The sequence below is a fragment of the Ixodes scapularis genome, unplaced genomic scaffold (assembly GCF_016920785.2).
Source record: "Ixodes scapularis isolate PalLabHiFi unplaced genomic scaffold, ASM1692078v2 PGA_scaffold4__175_contigs__length_147842914, whole genome shotgun sequence".
Classification (NCBI taxonomy): Eukaryota; Metazoa; Arthropoda; class Arachnida; order Ixodida; family Ixodidae; genus Ixodes; species Ixodes scapularis.
The window spans coordinates 84,167,552-84,190,687 of NW_024609879.1; the positions used below are offsets into that span (position 1 = coordinate 84,167,552).

A 23,136-nucleotide genomic window follows, 5' to 3' on the forward strand; every position below is an offset into this window, starting at 1 on the left:
GCTTGTTACGAGTTCAGCCGGCTCTACCAGGAGCATATAAGCATTCTTTGTGCTCGTTTCACAATTTTAGTTTTTTGAAGGAGTATAATGATTATGGTGGTCACAAGTTGTTCGATTGAGTCGTGATCGTGTGACCGTGCTGGAGAGCAGACAATGTTTCTCTGTATTGGCATGTCTCAACCAGGCAGTTTAGGTTTTCGATACTTGTGAATGGCCATCCTTCGTCCGATTGCAATCAACATCTGCGCTGCTGGATGCAAGTTCGGCCTGTCGGAAAAAGTGGAGCACCAGTGGCGTTCGCAACGGCACGAGATCTCTTGGCTGCGACGGCAAACGAAGAGGCTTCCGTGGGCCAGAATTTTGATAAATGTGGATGCTTTCCGGAGTCGGAGGTCGAGCTTGCAACTTATCAGTGGTGGAACTGCTGCGCAATTTGCGCCAAACTGCGCCAGAACGAATAACCTGCTACATGCTGCTCCAAAGGCTCTATTTTTGCACAATTATTGCGCCATGTTTGTGCCAAAAGGGGGCTGTTCTCGAAATGGAAACAAAATGTCTGGCACATGGCATTCTTGGGGGTGCCACTATAAATTAAGAAAGTAGTTTTTTTTTGTTTTTTTTTTCGGGTGCCTAAGTATCATGTGCAAAGAGTAGGGCTGCACGAATATACAAATTATCAAATGCTAGTTTCAAATAATACGCTATTTGATATTTGCTTCAAGATTAACTGCAATATCCATTCTTTTCGAAATGTTTGTTTATCGCGGCGGGTTAGCCTCCTTGAGTGCGCTTCTCCTCAAGCACCAATGCACTGTGGAGAAGCAATACCCGCGGAGCTGACGATGCGATCTCGCTACTTGCTTCGCCGCAGCGCAGCCGTGCGCTTAGGCGAAAAGCACACCTCCAAAGTGGTATAACGCACGCTCACGCCTAGTGTAATAGAAAAAAGAAAATATTGTTATTGTTGATATTTACATTGCAGTAAAATCTTCGAAATTTAACTGCGGCTATTATCCAAGGGCATATTTTAAGCAGCAATGTTTTAACAATTAACTTGTGTTCATTATTTGTGCTTGTTTTGTTTTAATTCAGGAATGAAGAACATTTTTTCCATATAGCCAAAAGATTTATAAATCCCCTCAATTAGGTGTGGCTGGACTCCCTTATCGGTTTAATTTCAGGTCAAATCTGTCCTTTACCTGTCATCCTATTGTAGGCGTTGGACTGTCTGAGGCTATAGTCAATAAATATAGCCAGATTATATTTAACAGAGCTCTTAAGTGGACAGTTAGAGGCTTGGGAACAAGCTTTGCGAGTTCAGCTGAATTTTTAGTTTAAGCATGGTGTAACAGTACTGAAAAGCATGGAGAAAGGCGCAGGAAGTATTAAATATTCGATTAAAATATATTCGGCTAAAACCACTATTCACTTTCAATGTGCTTTGAACCATATAGATACTATTTTGACATGCCTAACGAAGAGTTCTCGGTTTTTGTGCGAACATGCTTACATAGGTCGCAATGAATAGGTAGTGCTACTCGTGATCGGTTAGAGTAGAGCCACTAAATGAGCTGCGCTTAGGGCTCGGCACTTTGTTCCGCGACATTGTTGCGGGCGCCACCATTTTGGTGCTTGTGCAGAGCAGACGCAACTGCCAATCGTCATGATTCAAAAGTGCGACTTCCTCCGAATAATATTCGGTGTTAGGAAGCTCGTGTAATATTGCTTTGCTTTGTCGCGAACGGTTTAAACATTGATAAAAGCCGGAAAAGCGTTTCTTGTGGTTTCAGATAACTGGCAACCATGATTTTAAGCCACAATATGGCCAAGTGTTGTTACTCTGAAGCATAGATTATTTAGTGGCACAAGGTTAGAGTAGCTACGTGCTGCGGTTAGCTGCTCTATGAACAGTAGCAGGTTGAAGACGAGTGAGGGGGCAGCGTGAGACACATTTAACACAAAAGTGTCCGTTTGACGTTGAACTCGCGATAATTACCTCACCGCGATACAAACCCTACAAAATAGTCAAAAACATATTTTTTACATCAAACACAAACCGAAGAAGACATCGGTACTTCTAATAGGTTATTCAGACATCTGAAAAATGATCGGCATGAGATTGTTCAATAAATCAATAAATATATGGAGTGGCCAGGTACCCCGTAGGTACGATACCTTTAATAGCCTTCCAACACTACAACAACTGCAGTTTTTTTTTCACAAATTAACTTTTAAAGAGACCATATAAAAGTTTCTGACATGATAGCTCAAAATTGTCTGCTACGAAAGTGGGAATCTCTGCTCCTAAACCCGTGGTTTTCTGCTACAAGAGCTGCTCTAAATCACTACGTATCAGTTCCACCACTGCTTATGTCACAGAAGTGCGCGATAATCCCTACCCATGACACACGATGCAATCACAGAGCTAGCGCGAAAGATGCGGTTCGTGTGGTCGTTTGCGAATTGCGAGATATCCTTGGGTGAAGCCGACGACGTGTTTTGAGAATGTAGCAGTGATGACGACGGGAAGGACAGCCCCAGCACGCATAAAAGACATAGAAGAACGACAGGGAGAAGTTTCGGTTGTCTCGCATCCAACGTGGGCTTCTTAAATTGAACAATGCTTTGGCATCTCGTGGGCGCATGGGCAACTAAAGCACGCCGGAACGTGTTGAGTGCGCGGTATAGGCTAGGCGTTTTTAAAGAGGCGCCCTGCAATTCTCCCAAGTTCGCCATACAGTAGTCCCCTAAGCTATAAATTGTTTTCATTTTGCTGACACGCAATGTGAGGGGCTAGACTTACAATCGAGTTGACTTACAATCGGGAAAATATAGTAACTAATTTTTGGCCATTGTTTTCCTTCGTTAACGGGCCCTGGAAATTAGTGGTTGATTTACACTCAGCATTACTTAGTACAAGAAACTAAATGTTGACAAGTAATTTTTGTTTTCAGGATAAACAGCTGTTTACTGAGTCCATAAGGCCTGTTCATGCACTTGCATTTGCTCAGGACTGAGTTCTCGTGATCTCTTACGTCTAGAGAACACATTGCACGCTGGAGGCGTCTGTCAGGTGACCCTGGAACTGCATTTTACTAAAGCGAAAGTTTTACATTCTGTCTGCGAAAAATTGTAGTTTGTAACATAGTCACAAGGTCTTCGAGCCAGGAAGGAAGGTATAATGCCCGTAAAAGATGGAAAATATACAAAAACTAAAAAGGGTTCCACAGCTGTCCGAGAGATGGCATTAGTGTGTTTTCTCGTCAAAACAGATTTAAGGGGTTTCAAGTCACGCTGTCATAGCCAGTTTCAGGTGCATGAACTGGTCTTCACTTCACACATAGATATCGAACAATATTTGTTTTGCATTTCCTTCAACAGAGGTGGACTCCGTGTCTGCCGCTTCAACCTGCGGGGATGGCTACCTTGAAGGCGCCGTCTGCCTCCACTTTTCCGCCGAATGCCCGGTAGAAGTTGAGACAGCTTCTCTCAGGGTGAAGGAAGGCAAGTCCTCACAGACGCATTTTGAAAAACAGCCGAATTAAAACGTTAGATTGAGCAAGTTAGTTCATGACTTTGATGGTATTAAAAAGCACAAAAAAAGACAGGCAGAGAGCACCCATCTGTGTTGTCTGTATCTTTTTCGTCCTTTTTATTAGTGTGCGAATACTCAAATATACAAATACAAATCAAATAGTAAGTTCCCAAATTATTCGATTCGTGAATCAAATTCCTAGCATTCGGTCGCTTTAGTATTCAGTATATTCGGGGAAAGATGCGCAGTTGGCACGGAGTTGACAAAAAAGCTGTTTTTTCTCCCGATGTTAGTGCAGTGACGTTGGGACAGACCATGTGAGAAACCCCTCATGGTTCTACCATTCCACAAAAAAAAACCAAGCGCACAAACTAGAAAAAAAAAAAAAGAATTGGACGCCACAAATTTTATAGCACGCAAATTTAATTGTGATCGTGGCACAATCTAATCTTGAATCACATCCCAAACATCCCATTTGCGCTGCTTGCAGGTATGAATTGTTGAGAAGCCGCAATTGCACGCCATGCCAATTTTTATGTTTTCGCAAATAAACCTTCTTGTTTTAAATTAAAGCATCAATGTAGGACACACTTGGCATACTCACAGAAATCGGCGACTGGAAGATCACCCATAGAAAACTACATTAAGCATGCGGACCCCAGGCGAAAATCAGTCCACTTCCAGCTGGATTGTGGAACTGGAAATGAGGGAGCGCAATTGTTATTTTGCTTAGAATCGTTACTTGTTTTTGCACACCTGCTGTGGAACACCGGCCTGGGCTTGGGTCTGGGCCCTTGCATCCCGCTGGTGAAGTCTCGTATGGATGGTGGGGAAAACGGGGAAAAGATGTAGTTTCGGTTTCAGTAGTGAACAAAATATAACTTTTGTTAAGGGGCATGTTTACTTCTGAACCGCTCGCTCGTTCGGCGTGAAATTTACAGGTGGTTTTTGTAGCCATATAAAATGAGGGCATGCAAAGTTTCAGCCCTGTAGACCACTTTTATAAGGTTGTATACTCCTCCCCCTCCCCCCAAACGAAGTAAAAGGTAGCTTTGCATGGTATTTACTCAATGAATGTATCGTTGAGAAACGGTGTTCACCACATATTTTTCTGGTGGAATGCATACTGGAATACTTGTTGCCGGTTACTATGAAAAGAAATTTCTGAAATTTGCATTTTTCAGGTTAAAAATTTATGAAATATATATATATATATATATTTTTTTACATTTGCCAAGTTTTGAATATTATAATTATTCATAATAAAGGAACATGAAAATTCAAAATCTAAGTTCATAGTAACCGGCTCGATAAAATTTTAATAATAATAATGATATCTTTATTTCCATCGATCTTGATGGGGGAGCTCGAGGAAAAAAGCTGCGATATGCAGCTTGGCTGGTCCTCGGTCCCCTTACAGTGGTCAACGGCAGGCATCGAGAAACGAGGATGAAAATCACATCCAGTAGCAGCTGAAGGCATTGTTAACAGGAAAAGAAAACAAAGCAAACAACGTTTTATGAAAATAATGCATCATGTACAAAAATATCCATGCAAGTCTTTGAAAGTCAAGTTTTCAAGGGAAACATTACTACTACAAAAAGTATTTAACAAATTTGGAAGAGTAAATTGGAGCATCTGAGACCATAGTTCGTTCGCTGAGTAACCATCTTCCACTTCTCCGCGTGACGAGTAGAATACACTGGTGAATTTTCCTCCAGCAATGCAAGTTTTTTTAAGAAAGATTTTGGCATATAATCCGCAAATATTAAGTCTCTCGGTAGTTTCATACTGAAACAATAGTTTTATTAAGTGGGATTTGCTGTCAAAAAGTGAAGCCGAGATAAATGCACTTGAAGTTTCAAGATGACGTTTTAAAAGTTTATTTTTGCGTCTTAAATGTTAGAAATTCTTTCCAGCAGTGTAGGTGATGTCTACCTCAAACTTCTGATATACTGACATTGCTTTCAGCTATTTTTGCTTCTGGAGGATGAGTGCTGCGTAGTGGAGCGCACCTCACCAACATATAAAGAATAATTATCTTTGACATTGTTTGTCAGTGCACATTGACGACACTTTGTGAGAGTGTTCCTGATTATTCATACATACTAAAACTCAGCAGTTCTGAATATGCATTTTTTGGAAAAAAAAGGTGCAATTCAAGGTAGTGTCCCCCCTTAATTCACTAGAGTGGATCAGGGGGAACAAGATAGCATTTCAGAATCAGGAAGCCACCCGCATTCAGGTGATGCCTTTGGATTCAGTAGCTTAAAAATATGTGGAGTACCCCTTTAACCAAGGAAACAAGCTGCCATGTCGTGCCCTCTCTGTTTCACTAAGCTAGATTGCAGCCAATGGCTGCTAACTGTCATTCTCCCTGTTGCAGTGGAAAGTGCCCCCATAGGGTATGTCTGCTATTGCGAGTAAAAGGAGTGAAGGTGCTCGATAAAGATTAAATCATTCCTTGTTTTCAATCATGTTTTTGTGAAATATAATGGACAGGTATCTCGTGCTTCTTTGTAAACAGAACCAGATGAGTTTGCTCCCGCCCTTGGGATGGAAGGCGAGGGCAAGACCTCTGAGGCTTTTGACTCCGTGTCATTTTTGCCAGTGCTGCTGGAGGGACAGCGGAGGGACGGTTCCCTTCATGTGATTGAAGGCAAGCTCTTCTGACTTGCTTATTCTTGTAGGAAGTTCCAATGCCATCAATAAGAAGCCTAGATTGATTCGTTGTCTTCCCTTTCGTGGCGTGACGTATCGGCACGATAGAAACATTGTTTTCTCATTTGCTGATGAAATCCAAGATCTAATGGCGTGGAAGTTTTTGAATGCATCATGATATTTATGCTTGAATAACTAATTTACTAAGTTTGACCCTCTGTACCCTGAGTGTGACTACAGTATTCGAGAACCGGTCATTCTCAAAAAGGATGCTGCATGGGCATCCCGTTCTCTCGAGAGACGATTGATGGCAGAAATACAGAAATTTAGGTATTCTTGTGAGCATCAAGGTTGTCTCGTTGAGAAAATGTAATTTATTTTCCTTTCACTCTGTCTAAAGTTGTGTGAACAGACGCACGCCTCCTTTCGACTTTGGTTGTCGGCAACAGTGGCGTGTCATTCTTCCCAGCAGTGCCGGACGAGATACTGCCCACTCCAACGGGCGGAGCTTTCCGTTCAGAGGACTGTAACAGAGTGTATTGCCCTCAGCCGGACCGGGAAGGACACAACAAGAGCTGCGTCGTGAAGCAAGGCAAGCTCAACTGCACATAACCTTGTCATCATCAACATAACCTCGTTATTGTAATCAACTGTAGCGAGTAAAATCTACTTTGTTCCCGTGGTTCGAAGAAAAGCCCAAAAGCAGGGAACACGAGTGCTTAGGCCTGGTACTTGTTTTGAGCGTAGTTTTTAGCGTAGTTATTCAGAGTCAGCCTGCTTCGTCTTTAGAGCTTCAAGTCTGATACTCAGTGCCGATTTGTTAGAATGCTGGTCTTCTCTTTTTGTACCAGGTCAGAAGGCTGTTGTATTCTGTCGAGTACACTTATTGCAATCCCACATACTCACACCTCCACCTCGTTGCTCGCCTTCTCTCGGCAGAAACGGGAAGCACTCTAAAGAGGGTGCCCCGGTGGTTCTGCTCAGTGGGCATGGTGGAACCGCTCGCAATCATTGCTCGCGAACAGTCATTTCTGGTTGCATGCAACAGTCTTGACTGTCCCAATGTAGTTCTGTCGCCGACATTGTATTGTACTTTACTACAGTATAGACCACTTACAACGTAACCGCTTATAGTGCAGGACCGGGTATAACGCGGTTTTTTTAAACCACCGGTTCGCCTCCCATAGAACTCCATGTAATTACATACCGCTTAAAACGCAGGCGCGCGAAGGGAAATACCGGTTATAGTGCGGTTTCTGGCACAGCCCGCCGACCGCGCCGACGACCGGAGCAGCGAGCACGCTTCCCTGTGCGACACTAGATAACTGCGCTGACGGCGCGAGCCGCAAGCGTTGCGCAAGCGGCACTCGCGGGGCAAGGAGGTTGCTCGAAGAAGCGGGAGAAGTGAAGAGAGAGGAGAGAGGTTTCAGTTGCCCTAGCGACGGAGGGACGCACGCACGTGTCGTTCACGTGCGTGCGTCCCTCCGCTGCGTTAGAAACCAACAGCCGCAACGACAGACCAATCGCAGGTCGAGGAAAAGTGTTCGCGCGCGTTGCATGCATGCCGGTCGCGGGCCGACTGCTGGTTGTGATCAACGTTGTGATCGTCGTCGTAGGCGGCGTTCATCTCATCTTTCCGCGTAAAAGCGCTATCCTTAACTGAATTTTCGTTGTGTGTCGCTATGATAACCCAGCACGTACTAGAAGGGAAGATCCACCTACTCGAGCGGCGATGTCGTGGCGGCGCTCTCAAGACGGCAGAAACGCCCGTGTCGTCGTGTTTGTTTACTACGACTACAGTGGTGATTTCTAAGCATTTGTGTCCTCGAACATCGCCCGGATTTCTTGTTTGGCGCATTTCATGCGTGTGCTCAAGTTCAAGGTATTACTGGCGCGTACCGTATGAAGGATGCGAATTTTCACGCGTTTTCATCTCCGGAGAAAAGTGATTAGGGTTAGCAATGCTGAACGCTCGCAACGTCCGTCCGCAACCCGCGACGCCGCTAAAAGGCTGCGCAGGCAAAAGCCGCTCATTTTTTTCAAAATGTGTGACACACTTGAGAGAGAAGTGTACTAGTGTGGTGAAATAAAGACGTTCCTCAAACTAAGCTTTATTTTTCATCTAACATAAAATAAATTCTTTTACAAAGGTAAGTTGTCTTACGGCATGTATTTTGGCCTGAAAAATTTATGTTTCGGTTATAACGCGGTACCGCTTATAGTGCGGATTTTCACGACTCCCGCGACATACGTTATATGCGGTCTACACTGTAGAGAGTTTTAGTATTGCATATACTAGAAGCAAGCGCTGTGCGTTTACGTAACAGGTGCATGCTCCACGCTGCACATGCGCATGGTCGCCATGTGCCATTCTGCGACCGCAATTTTGGGCTCTGCACAGATGCAGTGTGGAACATGCAATGCCATCGCATACACAAAGTGCTTGCATTCGCTCCTATATGCAATATTAAAACTCACTACTGTTTGACATGTTCTCTAAAGCCAACGAAACTCGCTGCAGTGAGCAGGCGTGTAGACATTCCCGCAAACTTAAAAGGCTGAAATTGGCAAAAGGACGGCACGTAAACGTTGAAGAAAATGAATGTTCTTGAAAAATTTTAATTAAAAAAAAAAGAAAACTGACGGAATCCATGTCTTGTATTTCGGGACATTTGGTGCAGAAGGATTGGCAGCGAATTAGGAAATATTGTGTTCAAACGTTGCGACTTTGATAGCACCATACAGGGCCGTACCCAGAAAAAAAATTTCGGGGGGGGTTTTCGGGGACAACGGCGGCCATTTTGAAAGTGTCTATTGTCTTATTTTCGCCTATGAATCATGTGCATCGGTGGCATATAATGGAGAGTTACAGCAAACCGGAGAACCGGTCCCGGTTTGGTACCCGGTAGCCGACCGGCGCCACTGCGCGTGCGCAGAGGTGGAGATTAAAATCGGCTGGCTGCCAGTGCACCGACCAGGGCCGTACCCAGAAAAAAATTTCGGGGGGGGTCAGAACCCCCTATCCCCCCCCCTGGTTACGACCCTGGCACCATATATATACTTTACCCACAACCAAAGTCATTTTACATGGATTTCTCAGACTAGCTAGAATGCTTTCATAAATTTTAGGCTATTTTTATTTTATAACTTGTTAATGAAAAATGCTGCCATTGGCACCAGTAATCATAATATGCCATCTTTGGTTTGCCATAGATGTTCACGCATTGTAAATTAGGTCATAAGGAACAAATTATATTAGAGCTTGAAAAACTACCGCAAAATACTGAGCAAGTGCCCTCAAAATTTGAAGATAATCGCGAAAAAATAGGAGATGGACATGTGTGAAGTCATCAATCTTACATAAATATGTACTGTGCATATTTTTTCAGATGTTTCAATTGTTTTGGGAGGGCGCTTAGTGTGGAATGGGGGGCAGATGCATGGGTATTCTACGGTAGGTACTAAAATATTTTAGTCTTACATTAATATGACGAATCGTGGTAATGTAGGTTCCCAAGGAATGCCACAATCACAAAAATATGCCATTTAACCATAATAGTCTTTACGTAAAGGTTTCATTTTGTTTTGTTCTTAGCATAGGAAAACCTTTACGTTTTCATCAAGATAGACATAAACACTGGATGTAATATAAAGTCCTGTGCACATTGCCTTAAAAACACAGACTTTGTTGTCTGACTTGGATTTTGTTTTGGGGTTTTTGTAGTGAGAACAGCATTTCTTTATTTATATGCTTTGTGAAAATATGCTAAACTCATCTTCCGTGGCAATATTTTGTAAATTTTAGATTTATTCTGTTATTCTTGTGTTGGGAATAATGTTAAATTAAATAATCATCTAAATATGCAAAAAAATTCATTAAAAGGCCCACAGAGTAATCATTTCGCGCTTAATTATTATATTTACTTGCATAAGGAAGACACTTTTTTTTCTGAAAAATTGACACATATTTGGGGGGTGCCTTCATTTAGCGGGGTAAAATTCTTGCATTTACACACTTTGTGCAGATGTCATATTAGGTGCCAATATGACACGGCAAGGTACTGTGGCACGTCTCCTCTGATGGAGACGCACCCATGGCTGGTCGGGGGCATGGCACAGTAACCATGCTTTATAAATTGTGAACCTTTTTAGGGCGCTTTTGGCGTGCCTTCTGTCAAAGCTCACTCAGCACGGAGAGCAATGCAGCCATTCTCAGGGCCAACCACTTTCACGATTTCACTGTCCAAAAGTGGACCACACACGACGGCGTGTTTGTTCACATCAATGCATCCGATACGCGAAGAATCTCGAAGCTGGGTGATTCCTCGACCCAAGCTTCATGAGGTGTGCGTGCCACTTGGTTTCACGGTTGATCCCTTCTGCAACTACGCACTTGCAGCCATTACGAAAGCGGCTTGCGGGGTGTGTACCGACCGGAAAAACCAGGAATTGTCAGGGAATTTTAAGGCACCTGGAGAAGTCAGGGAATTGGCAGGGAAATTTTCAAAAAGATTGCTGAGTCAGGGAATTTATTCCATGCTTGCCCGCTTACGCTAGAACAGGCAGGCACGGGCAGGCATAGCCACGAGCGCAGTCAAGTGCGGCGTCGCGACCCCCTAGGCACGATGCGACCCGCCCAATTTTCCACGCGCTGCGCTTCACACGAGAGCATGTGCGAAGCTGGCGGCTCGTCATTCTTTTAGTACACTCTAAAGCCACTAAATAAGCTACACTTTAGAGTAGCAACGCTAAAGTGTGGCGGCTAAAGAGTTACTCACAGTTACTAGTGAAGCAGAGTAGCAGCGGCCATTTTGTTTAATTCGTGACTCTAGTCAGGTGGTGTTGCTCTAGTACGAGGAGAAACAGTTACTCTAGCGGATACTAGGTGACGCGAGTCACCACTCGCTCGAAAGAGGACAGTCGTCGTCCATTCATCTACCCTCTGAGAGACGCGTGCCTAGCGATCCATTCGTTTGTCAGATATGGTGTTTTCGCGCTTCCCCATAAACGCAACCTGGACGCCTGCACTCTACGAGCTCTGCCACGTTTGTTTGTGGCTTTGAGTTGGGCTTTCTATTGTGTTATTTTCCGGAAGTGGAGATATGTTAAAGTGACTTATGTCGCTGTCGAGAATGTGCTCCTTCAACCTCAACGGGACAAACCCGGACATATCCACGAATGCAAGTTGGATTCGGCCCATTCCAAATGATCCAAATAGTGCTCACTGCACAATGTGCTGCAAGAAGTTCTCCCTGAGCAACATAGGGAATAGGGCGACTACTACTCATGTTAAGGGTAAGAAACATCAAGCTGCTATGAAATATCTGCAAAGCGTTTCCCAGAGCCCAATCGTATTTTTCAAAACTGCGACAAATGTGGACTTGCCTTCCAGCAACGGGTATTTTTTGTCCGGAGGTAGCAATGGTGCTTGTAGGGCTCCGGCAATGCGTCTAACCACCGCCACGGAAGCTCTTAGCCCCTCTGTGAAGACGTGGGTGGTGGCTTTTTATTGAAAAAGGAAGTCACAAAGGCCGGGAATTTTGTGGTGCTTGAACACTATAACTATTCATGGGTCTTTTCGTTCAGCGGCATCGTCTGCCTCGCTGTTTCTGTTGATGTTCCCCATGTGTGATACCGCCAGAAAAATACAGCTTGGAAAAGACAAAGTGGGATATACCATATGTCATGGTATCGCCCCATACTTTCAAGAGAAGTTGCTAGCAAGCCTCTCTAGCGTGCCATATCTGGTGGTTGCTTTTGATGAGTCACTGAACAAAGTCACTCAGAGAACAAATGGATGTACTGTTCAGGTACTGGTACCAAACTCACTGAAACAGTAAACCCGGGTCAATGATGTATTCTAAACATCTTCCAAAGTTTGCTTTACCTAACTTAAATAAAATATTTTACGTTGTGAATAGTGTCTATCTATCATATATTGTGTTTTGGTGTCGGTAGTTGTGGGCCAGCGAATTTAATTAAAATAGTCGGGGAAAACCTGGAAAAGTCAGGGACTTTTAAAAAGACAATTTGGTAGACACCCTGGGCTTGGCTTGGTTTGGCTTGGCTTGACTTGACTTGACTTGACTTGACTTGGCCTGACTGACAAGGAAACAGCGCACCCTCAAAACAAGCACTCTAAGCTTTCATGTACACAAAAGAAAGAACCACTTACACAGCGCTGACTGACAACTCTATGTTACATTTACAATTTTCGTTTTCGTCTTTCTTTGGGACTAGCGTTTCTATGGCAAAAAATTGCCCTTTTCTTCTTCCTTCTTTTTCCTGTGTTTTTGTAATAGGAAGCTAAACCATAAAATTATTGTATGGCTAAGTGCTCTAGTTCTTTGTTGGACAACATTATGGAAGGAGTGCTGACACATCTCTCCCTTTGCCTGGCAATGTTCTCTGCTTCCATGATTTCTCTTGTCAGCTTGTCGTAGTTCCTGCCTAACACTGTGCATTTCTCCAACTGCGCTGTGCAGCCACAGTCCCGGCAGTGAATTCCCAGGTGTCCGGAGTTTTTGTTGGTGATAGTGCAGTTGTGCTCACGAAGGCGATCGTTGACGCACCGTCCGGTCTGTCCTATGTATTGTCGTCCGCAGGTTAGAGGAAAGCAGTAGACCGCCTTTTCGGTACACTGTACGAAGTTGTTTTTATGTTTCTTCGTGCACTTGACTGTGGTTCTTGTGGGTGTGTTTACTCGCTTGCACAGGCTGTGAAGTTTGTTAGGGGCGGAGAAGACGATATCCAGGTTTACTCTATTAGCTATTTTCTTTAGAGCGTGGGAAAAGTTGTGAATATATGGCACAATAATCGGTTTTTTGGCCCTGTCTTTTTTTTTTTGTTTAATGTGGTCCCCTTGCTTGATGTCTTTGATGAGTCTTTCGGCCACTGATGTTAGTAAGGAGATTGGATATCCTGCGCATTTTAATCGAGAGACTTGCCCGTTGAAGCTTGTTTGCATGGAATGGCAGCATGATTTTGTAAGTGCGTTGTTGAGACTTAACCGCACAATGCTCCGCTTAACAAGTTTCGGGTGCGCCGAGTTGAAAGGTAGAAGCGGCTTTTCCCCCCTGGGCTCATAGGACCAGCATACATGATAAGGTAAAATAAAAAGTCGCAGATCCAGCAATCTTAACGAGTGGTCAACTGGAAGTTTGTGCATGATGTTTAAAGGGTTCATGCAGCCTTTAAAGCTGTCTAAAACTTCGGCAACCATGGTTGTAAAGTCATGATCATCGGTTTCTAGTACGATTAAATAATCGTCAACATACCGGAAGACTTTGATAACTTTGGAAGTATCCAAGGTGTGCTTTAACTGCCTGTCTTGGTGGGCAAGATAGAGGTCGCTAAGGACAGGGGCAATGCTGTTTCCTTGTCAGTCATGAACAACCAACTCGCCCGAACCTCCGTTTTAATTGGCCTGACTGCTTGGCAGCAAAATAAAATTGGCTTGGTGGCTAGCTACTAAGTTCTAAGTACTAAATTCGAGACTTGCGGAGCCGGAAATTAAAGGTGCATGTACTACGCAAGGGAAAAAAAAGTCCAAATATTGGTACCCGTTGTGGGGGGTGCGTTCATTATGCGAGTAAATATGGTATCTGAGCGAGAAAAGGCAGCAAGAACACACAAATATCAACACTGATTTTTTTTAGCAAATACCATAATCTGTGTTACCACTGAACTCTCCAAAATATTTTGAAGTGCCTGGATCGGAAACATTTCACAAAATAAAGTTTCCGCGAAAAACTTTTTTAGCTTAATAATTATGCGGTGAGACATGTTAAGTGAACCAAAATTAATACCTATATCGAGAAGTTAAATCCAAAATAGACGTGAGTTTGGGTTTCATTCCTTAATTATAACGTACCTCGTGGCATAAATATCATTTTAAACACCGTTTTTGTTTTCAGGAGAAAAAGGTGACCTGTGCGCAAAACACCCTTGCTTCCTCGTATAAGCGGAATAACTTGTTTCGCGCTGTAATGCCAGCTCACTAGACAGGCTCAGCAACTGCTATAACAGCACGCATCTCCGACCCTCACTATAGTTGCCATTCTTGAAAACGATTGGCACCACCTATACACAGTTGGAGTCGCGAGTTGTGATCTATTGGTAAGGTTGACCAGTGGAGTCTACAAATTGAAGACTCTACCCATTAAAATTGCATAGAAATGTAACGACCAGTTTCCGGGTAATCGAGAAATCCCCAGAAATAGAGGAAGCAAGGAGCGCATGCTAAAATTTCCCATGCAGATCCAACTTTACCGTAATTGGTTCAAAAAGTTTGGTCGCTTGAAATTCTTTGGTTGGAAATATTCTAAACCCATAGCTCGAGTTTCGAAAAATAAATGTCAGCCTACCGTGAACTTGTGATTGAACACCCATGACAGAGCGGTGGGAGCTACCTGCACGCCGTACCAACCAACCGCTTCTCTTTCATTCCCTGACCTTGCACTCATCTTTTCCGTATGGTGGTAACGTGATCATGTGGTGAAAGGTAGACGAATGACGTGACCGACGAACGTGTAGTTTGCACCGCACTGTTGGCTTAGGGGTGAACATAGTGGAGTTCCCTTCAAGTCCGATTGCCAAGGTGAAGGGGTAGCTTCGAGGGGGGGGGGGGGGGGGGGGAACAGTGGGGGAGAATGGGGGAGAATGAAGGCACAGCTTCTGCATTCTCAGCGGGATCACTAAGTGCCCGCTGAATTAAAGTTTTCCAATTCTAAACGGTGCCGTGAAGAAAAGGTGTTATCTCCTTCTTTCTTGCTGCATCAGATACGGTGAGAAGAAAACAAGGGTTGGCAAGGGTATGCCCCCTCCTTTCTCCGTGTTGGTTGGTCTTTAAAGGGGAACTCTGCCGATTTCATTTCATTTCATTTCATTTATTATTCCTTGAGGGCCCGTTAGGGCATTATACAAGGGGGTCAATAACACACACTTATAATCATAGTTTAAAATAAATTAACACTCACAGAGAGGAAGTCAGCAATACAGATGAATCAAAGAACAACAAAATACAAGTAGTTATCAACATTACACAATATTATTAATATTTTAACGGTATGCACTGTGAATATAAAAAGGAAGAAAAAAAATTAGCAGATAGACATGTTTGTAAGTTCCAGGTAATTGATCAGTTCTTCGGCAAATCTATCAGAGTTAGTCTCGGTTACAATACTATCGGGTAATTTATTCCAGTCCTTGATTGTCATGGGCAGATAGGAATTATAAAATGATACAGTTGAACTAAAAATCGGGCAAACTTTGCGGGAGTTATCATGGCGGAGAGATATGCTGTGGGGTGGAAGGAAGAGGGATGCTCTAATAGAGGCATAGTTATAGTATAATTTTTGAAACAGGGCTAGTCCAAAAAGAATGCTCCTAAATGAGAGTGTGTGAAGGTTAGCTTTGCTTCTTAGGCCTGTTACGCTAGTGAAACGAGAGTAGTCTCAGAAAATGAACCTTAAAGCTCGGTTTTGAATTGCCTCTAACTTCATAACTAGGTAATGCTGCCATGGGTACCATACAGAAGACGCATACTCTAGATGAGATCTAACTAATGTTATGTATGATAATTGTTTAATTTCAGGTGAGGCCAGTTTGAGGTTGCGCCGAAGATATCCTAAGGATGAATTAGCCTTAGATAAAATAAAATTAATGTGAGTTGCCCAAGATAGATCACAGGTTAAATGAACGCCCAGGTATTTATAAGATGTACAGGGGTCAATTATTGTGTCGTTGAGTTGATATGAAAAGAGTGATGGGGACTGTGATCTGGTGAAAGACACTAGTTTCGTTTTATTTACATTAACTGTCATTTGCCATGTTTGACACCATTCTTTTATTATTAGTAAGTCAGCCTGTAAGAGTAGGTGATCATTATTATTACTCATCGGCCTGTATAGAGCACAATCGTCAGCAAAGAGGCGAATTTCAGATGTTAGGTTAGCAGGAAGGTCGTTAACGTATATTAAAAACAGCAAGGGGCCAAGAACACTACCTTGGGGTACTCCGGACGTTACACGAGAAAGAGGTGAACGGGACTCGTTTACAACAGTATATTGTGTACGATCGGATAGGAAATTTTTGATCCAAGTGATTACTGAATTATGAATACGCAGTTGGGTTAGTTTTTGTAGCAGACGTTGGTGGGGAACTTTATCGAATGCTTTAGAAAAGTCTCTGAAAATGACATCGGTCTGTAATTTGTTGTCAAGGTTACTGTGAAGCTCATGAATGAAATGTATTAGCTGGGTATCACACGAATATGTCTTACGAAAACCATGCTGATTTTTAAAAAGAAGATTGTAATTTTCCAGATATTTCATGGTAGAAGACAAAATGACGTGCTCTAGTAATTTACATGAGATGCTGGTGAGAGATATTGGGCGATAGTTTGATACAACATTACAATCCCCACTTTTAAAAATAGGGATGACTCTACCAATTTTCCAATCAGACGGAAGCTTGCTGACATCAAGTGACTGTTGAAAAATAAGGGTTAAAAATTGGGATGCGATATGTTTTGTGTTTTTCAGCAATTTAGAATTTATTTGGTCATCACTGGAGCTGGCAGAATTTTTGAGATTTTCTATCGCTCTCACTATACCCAAATATGTTATTTCGATTGAAGGCATAGCAGAATGAGAAAGGTGATTTAGGAGAGGAATATTGTCATTGTTTTCTAGTGTAAATACTGAGCTAAAGTAGGTATTTATTAGTGAGGCGCTTTCACTATCAGACGCGGGAGTTCCATTCATATTAGTCAGCTGGATGGATTTATGCTCTTTAGGATGAATGATCTCCCAGAACTTATTAGGCTTATTCTTCAAAATGTTAAGAAGGTCGAAGTTAAAAAATTTGTTCTTTGCATTTTTCACTTCTCTTTTATATTCCTTAGCAGACGCGTTGTAATTATCCCATGCAATAGTATTGTCCTTTTCTTTAGCTTGCTTGAAATGTCGTTTCTTCCGAGCACTTAATTTGGAGATTTTCTTGTTGTACCAAGGCTTTGCATTGTTTGTTTTAATTCTGATGGTTGGAACGTACGTGTCAGTCAGAGTTGTTACCTTGTTTTTAAAGAGATTCCAATTTTCCTCAACTGTTCTTTGATAAAAGTTGATATGAAAAGTATCATAAAACTGTTGAAGATTTCTATTAATTGCATCATAGCCAGCTTTATTGTAGTCTTTAATAAATTTATAATGGCATGATCTGATGACGACGTCAAACTGCAGGTTTAAGTGTATAACATTGTGGTCACTAATAGCGGGAAGATGAGTGATGTTATTCACATGTGAGGGGTCAGTAGTAAGGCACAGGTCAAGAATGTTGCTATAGTGATGGCTAACTCTTGTTGGTTTAGTTATCATTTGGGAGAGGTTAAACGTAAGAGCTAGGTCGATGAACTCATTATCAAACTGATGACCTGGTGAAAGGGAGTCCCAATCAATATTCGGAAAGTTGAAGTCGCCAAAGAGGATGACCGACGCATTTGGTTTAAGGGTATTAAAGATGGACGAGAGGGAGTCATGAAGTTCGCTAATGAAACTAGCGTGATGATCGAGTGCTCTGTAACATACACCAATCAAGATATCGGAACACTGAGAGTGAAGTTGAAGCCATACCATCTCGAGGTTACCAGGAACGTTAACTTGTGACGCACTAATATGATTGCGGATAGCGATTAGGACACCGCCACCCCTCTTTGTTAGTCTGTCGCATCTGTGTAAGGTATAATTCATATTGGGGGGGAACACTTCTGAGTCAGCAATTTCGGGTTTCAGCCACGTGTTTCTGTCAGAATGACGAGGTCGGCAGTGCATGATTGAATTAGTGATAATAGGTCATCGCGGTTTGTTAAAACACTTCTTATATTTGTAAAAACGACCGAACATGACTTGGTGTTTCTGCGTACTCGGGAAGACTGGGGTGGGCGGCGGCGTGTACACATCTCCTATGGCTTTTTTTCTTCATATATACTGTTTTTTGCAGAGTTGAAGCAAAATGTTTTGTTATCAATGACGAATCTGTTCGAGCGCAGCTTGTACTGCTTTCCTTGTTGTTTCGCAAACTCAATCAGTTTTCGCCGTGCCTCGCGTACTGCTGGTGAAAAATCCTCGCTGACGGCAAAACCGGTATTTTTTAATTTGTAACACGCGCTCAAGATACTATCTTTATGCTTGGTAGAAGAAAGCTTGACAATGATAGGGCGTGTTTTATTATCGTTAAAGCGACCTAGCCTGTGCGCTCTTTTTACGAAACTAGATTGTAGCGAAAGACCCAGGTTGCGAGAGCACATGTCAAGAGCCAGTTTTTCTGATTGGGCCCACGTTTCATTTTTTTTTGTCAGCGTGACCATAGAACACAAGATTGGAACGTCGCATTCTATTCTCCGCGTCCTCACACCGTGATTCCAAAGTATGAATTTGTTCTGTCATGCCTTTTAAAGATATTTTTGTGCTTTCTGCATCTTTGCGTATCTCGAGTCAGCCCGGTAGCTGCAGCCGGTGCAGGCAGGCAGGAGAACCAGACAGGCAGCCATGCTTGGATGAGCACCTGAACGAGGGCGAGCGGTAAGCCTTTGGAACTACCTAATCCAAAGGCATCATCTGAATGCGGATCGCTTCCTGATTCCGAAACGCTATCTCGTTCCCCCAGATCCAATCTAGTTAAATAAAAAAAGTGATATTTTGTTCGCTGCCAAAACCGATACATCGTTTTCCCTAGTTTTTCCCCAGTTTTCCCCATCACCCAAACATGACGTCACAAGCAAGCAGGGAGGCACACGGCCGGCAACCGGTTACGCTTGCGCCCACCTTTTTCGCGTCTAACAACGAGAAAACCTGGGCGTTCGTGCTACAGTCGAAGCTCGTTATTTTGACTCCCGTCATTTCGATCATCGCGTTAATTCGATCCTTCCGTTTAGCACCGTCAGAAATGTACAGGCTTCAATAGGCGAAAAACCCCGGTATTTCGGTCTGATAAATATCCCCAACCCGATAATTTGTCCCGGGAGCCAGCATCTTCGTAACCGGGAAATCATTTTTAAGCTAACACTATAAGTTTAAAGGTTAAAACGGCGCCTCAGAACACAACACGCGTCCCTACCCATATTGGCAAACAGCCGTTTTCAGCAAGCCCGCGCCTCATTGCGACACCTCCACAGACGCGCGATGTCCGTCGGCACCCCCGGCGCCTCGAGCCGGGGCGCGCTCCGCGAAAGAGCGCCCGCGCAGACAGGCACCCTTTTGCCAGCGCCTCGCGCCGGAGAAAGGGCCGATTTGATTAGTCGAGATAAGACCCAGTCAGAGCGCACCGGCCCAATCACGTGGGGAGGCGCGCGGAAGGAGACGGGAGCAACGAGAGGGAAATGAGTGAGCGATGAAGTGAGAAAGAACGTCGGGAGGATGGAGGAGGAGACTGGAGAAAAATGAGCGAGCGATGAAGAGGGACCGTGCTGTCACGCGGTTTCTGGTTTCTGTTCTTTGGAGTGCGCGGCGTTTAACGCTCATACCGGAAAATGTCGAAAGAAAAGCGAGGAAAGTACTCTTCGAATGATTTAAAAACAAAAGTTCACATACTCAACGAAGTTAGGGAGAGAAAATTGTCCAGAAAAGAAATTGCCGAAAAGTATGACCTCAAGAAAAGCACGCTTGCTACCTACATTAGGAACGAAGCAGCAATCGTGAAAGCTTTTGAAGAAGAGAAATTTGTGAATTCAAGAAAACGCCTTCGCATTGCAGCCCATCCAGAACTCGAAGAAGCTGTTTACAAATGGGTGACAGAAGTAAGAACGCACAACCTTCCGATGACTGGAGACATGATTCGCGCAAAGGCTCAACAGTTCAGCGAACGTTTGGGCATCGAGGGATTCCGTGCTTCCGAGGGATGGCTCGCAAGATTCAGGGAGAGGCACTCTCTTATTTTTAAGCACGTCTGTGGTGAAAGAGCCGATGTGGATGAAGATTTGTGTGAAAACTGGAAGACGTCGGAGCTCGCACGTATTCTTGAGGAGTATGCGCCCGAGGACATATTCAATTGCTACGAAACGGCGTTGTTTTTCAAAGCTCTCCCCGACAAAACGATAACGTTCAAAGGGGATCCTTGCACTGGGGGAAAACGCAGTAAAGAGTGGGTGACCGTGCTCGTGGCAGCCAACACGACAGGCACGGAACGTCTGCCTCTTTTGGTGATCGGGAAATCCAAGACACCACGATGCTTATGGAACATCCCGCGGCTTCCAACGGACTACCGTTTCAACAAAAAAGCGTGGATGACACGTGAGATCTTTCAAGATTGGCTTCAAAAATTGAACCGCCAGTTTGCGTCCAAGGGGCGCAAGGTCGTGTTAGTAGCGGACAACTGCAATGCGCACACAAAAATGCCGGAGCTGTCTATGATCTGCCTGATTTTCCTTCCACCCGCAACCACCTCACTCTTGCAACCAATGGATCAAGGAATAATCAAACACCTGAAAGGCTTGTACCGCAAGCATCTCAAGCAAGAATATTGCTTTGTCTGGACCAGGATAAGCGCTATGAAGTCACTCTGTTGGCGGTGATTCATATGCTTGTTAAAGCTTGGACGAACATGTCAAGCCAGGTCATCGCGAACTGCTTTCGTCACTGTGGTTTCTCGTGTGATGGAAATACCGCGGGTCCGACGACTGCATCGGCTACTACGTCTACATTGGCAACTGCATTGGCTACTACATCGGCAACTGCATCGGCTACAACATCGGCAACCACAATTGAAGATGAAAACTTTGACGAAGAGTGCAGTGCTCTAATGTCCGCTCTACCCGAAAACGTTAGTTTCGATGATTACGTTACGATAGATGATGAAGTGCTTGTGTGCGGTCAATTGACTGACGACGAAATCATTGCATCGGTTCAGCATCCCGAGGGTTAGGAGGACGACAGCTGCGAGAGTGACGCCGAAGAGCCGCCGCCACGCCCATCTCCTGCCGAAGCATCCGCTGCGCTCGATATACTTGCAAACTTCGCAACGTTTGAAGACACCGACGGGACGATGTGGCCGCACATTGAGGATATGCGGAAATTTGTTTTTGCGAAGCGTCTGACGGGAATGCGGCAGCAGAAAATATCGGCGTTTTTTTCGAAATAAAACTCTGTCGTCACGGTTGGCTTTTCGCCGCTTCTCGTGACATACGTCGTTACTCGTTTTTGATCGATATTCAATATTTCGACTCTTCGATAATTCAATCTATTTTCGAAGAACCGTCAGAGTCGTATTCGAAGTTGATAATAACCTCTATTTGCACGAAGTATGACCCTGGCCTATGTGCTGAACTATGAGAAAGTAAAAAAAGAAAAAAAAAAGGAAGCATTTGGGATTTTGAGAAAACCTTTTTTGCAACTTGGTACGCTCAAGCCGCGGCTCGCTAGTTTCGTGAAATCACTGGCAGATCCGTTCTTCGATCAGAAGGTGGCAGTTATGCTGACGAAGAAAGGTCGACAAGTCAAAAATACATTTTTTTTGGACAAATTACCCAAGCACCACGGAAGGTAATGCTCGAAATGTGGATACAGGTGCCTCGCACGCTCGTCTTATACCTGAATGTACATGCCATTTGTTTTAGAATTTCTTTAGAAAGTTACTGTTGCAGATGCCTGCATGTGTAAGTACCCTTCTGGTGTGCATAGGATCCTTGGTGCTTAAGTGGTTTAGCAAAATATCTATAGACCATTCCAGAAAAGCTTTTCTGGTCGGTGCCATTTTTAGCATTCAAACCTGTGGTGCGTACTTTGCTCGCCTTCCAAAGCGATGAACATGTGTGTGCTGGTCTGTGACCTATAACGTGTAGGCTGTGATTCTCTTAAACATTGAAATGTATGGAATGAACTGCATCCATGTAGGCCAGATGGCAGGTTTCTGTTTGTGAAGATTGCGCTAAAATGAAAATTAAAAGAACTCCGCATCCATCAAGCCATACATCAAGGTGCAATGAAAGGCGTAGAAGATACACAAATGCACCATTCGTAATATTTGCTCGAAATATTGCGTAAAGTACAAGAATGCATCATAAAATTTCTAATTCAAAATAAGTTAAAGGCCAACGACCATACTCGAGATTCTGCAAGGCAGAAGAGCCTCCTTACCATAAGGGAAGAGGAAACAGGCAACGGTAAACAGGGTAGAAGGGCGAGAGGAGGAAGCGAGGGAAAAGTATTAAGCACAAACTAATCGTCGTCTTTAACAAAACAAAAAAAAAACAAAAAAACTTTGTACATTTTTTTGTTCTTTTGGCGTAGAATGCAACACGCTCATCAAACACTCATCTGCGAGCATACATATGGAATAGTGTAAATGTATATAAAAAATTTTTATAATGAAGTTTCGGTTTCTCACAGCCTCCATCAGCTGTAAATTTACATGCCTCTCCTAAACGACATTAATATTTTCATACTTCAAAAAACTTTTCAGCCCTAAATCACATTTCTCCGCTATAAAATAAAATACAGACGTTTTCACCACGTTTTCTGTGAGGAAACATTGTATGCCATACATTCGACAAACCAGGCAGCGGCTCTATCGTATATTAATGGAGCTCAACGCCTGTTCCATAAACATCTGTAATACCAGACACGTAAGGCAGTGTGTCGAAAGGTATGTCTAAACTCAGACTCGAACTTCGTTTAGACGTTTCACTTCTCGTCTTCGACAGATCAGCTGCGTGAGTGGAACTCCGAGAGTAGCCCGTGCTAAATTAAATGTCCAAAACAAATATATTATCTATGAAAAAAAAAAAAAATAGATACTGAACGAATTGTGAACAACAAATGTGACTGCACCAATGTCCACTATAGTACTACAATGGGCACTATTTTTCTCGATATTATTAACGCTCCTCTTTGGACGGGTGCTGTAGTGGTTAGTGGGCTTGAGTCAGCGCTCGCCGCTCTTTCGGC

General features: G+C 43.5%; 1 protein-coding gene across 5 annotated transcripts in view; it reads left to right on the forward strand.

Moving 5' to 3' along the window:
- Positions 1–23,136, forward strand: part of LOC115326853 (zinc finger protein 493-like) — a 34,114-nt gene that overhangs the window by 6,364 nt on the left and 4,614 nt on the right. For all 5 annotated transcript variants that reach the window (XM_040216281.3, XM_040216283.3, XM_040216284.3 and 2 more), the window contains 3 exons: positions 3,382–3,504; positions 6,063–6,194; positions 6,669–6,788. In XM_040216281.3, coding sequence (XP_040072215.1) covers positions 3,382–3,504; positions 6,063–6,194; positions 6,669–6,788 — 375 coding nt within the window. The remainder of the gene's footprint in view (positions 1–3,381; positions 3,505–6,062; positions 6,195–6,668; positions 6,789–23,136) is intronic.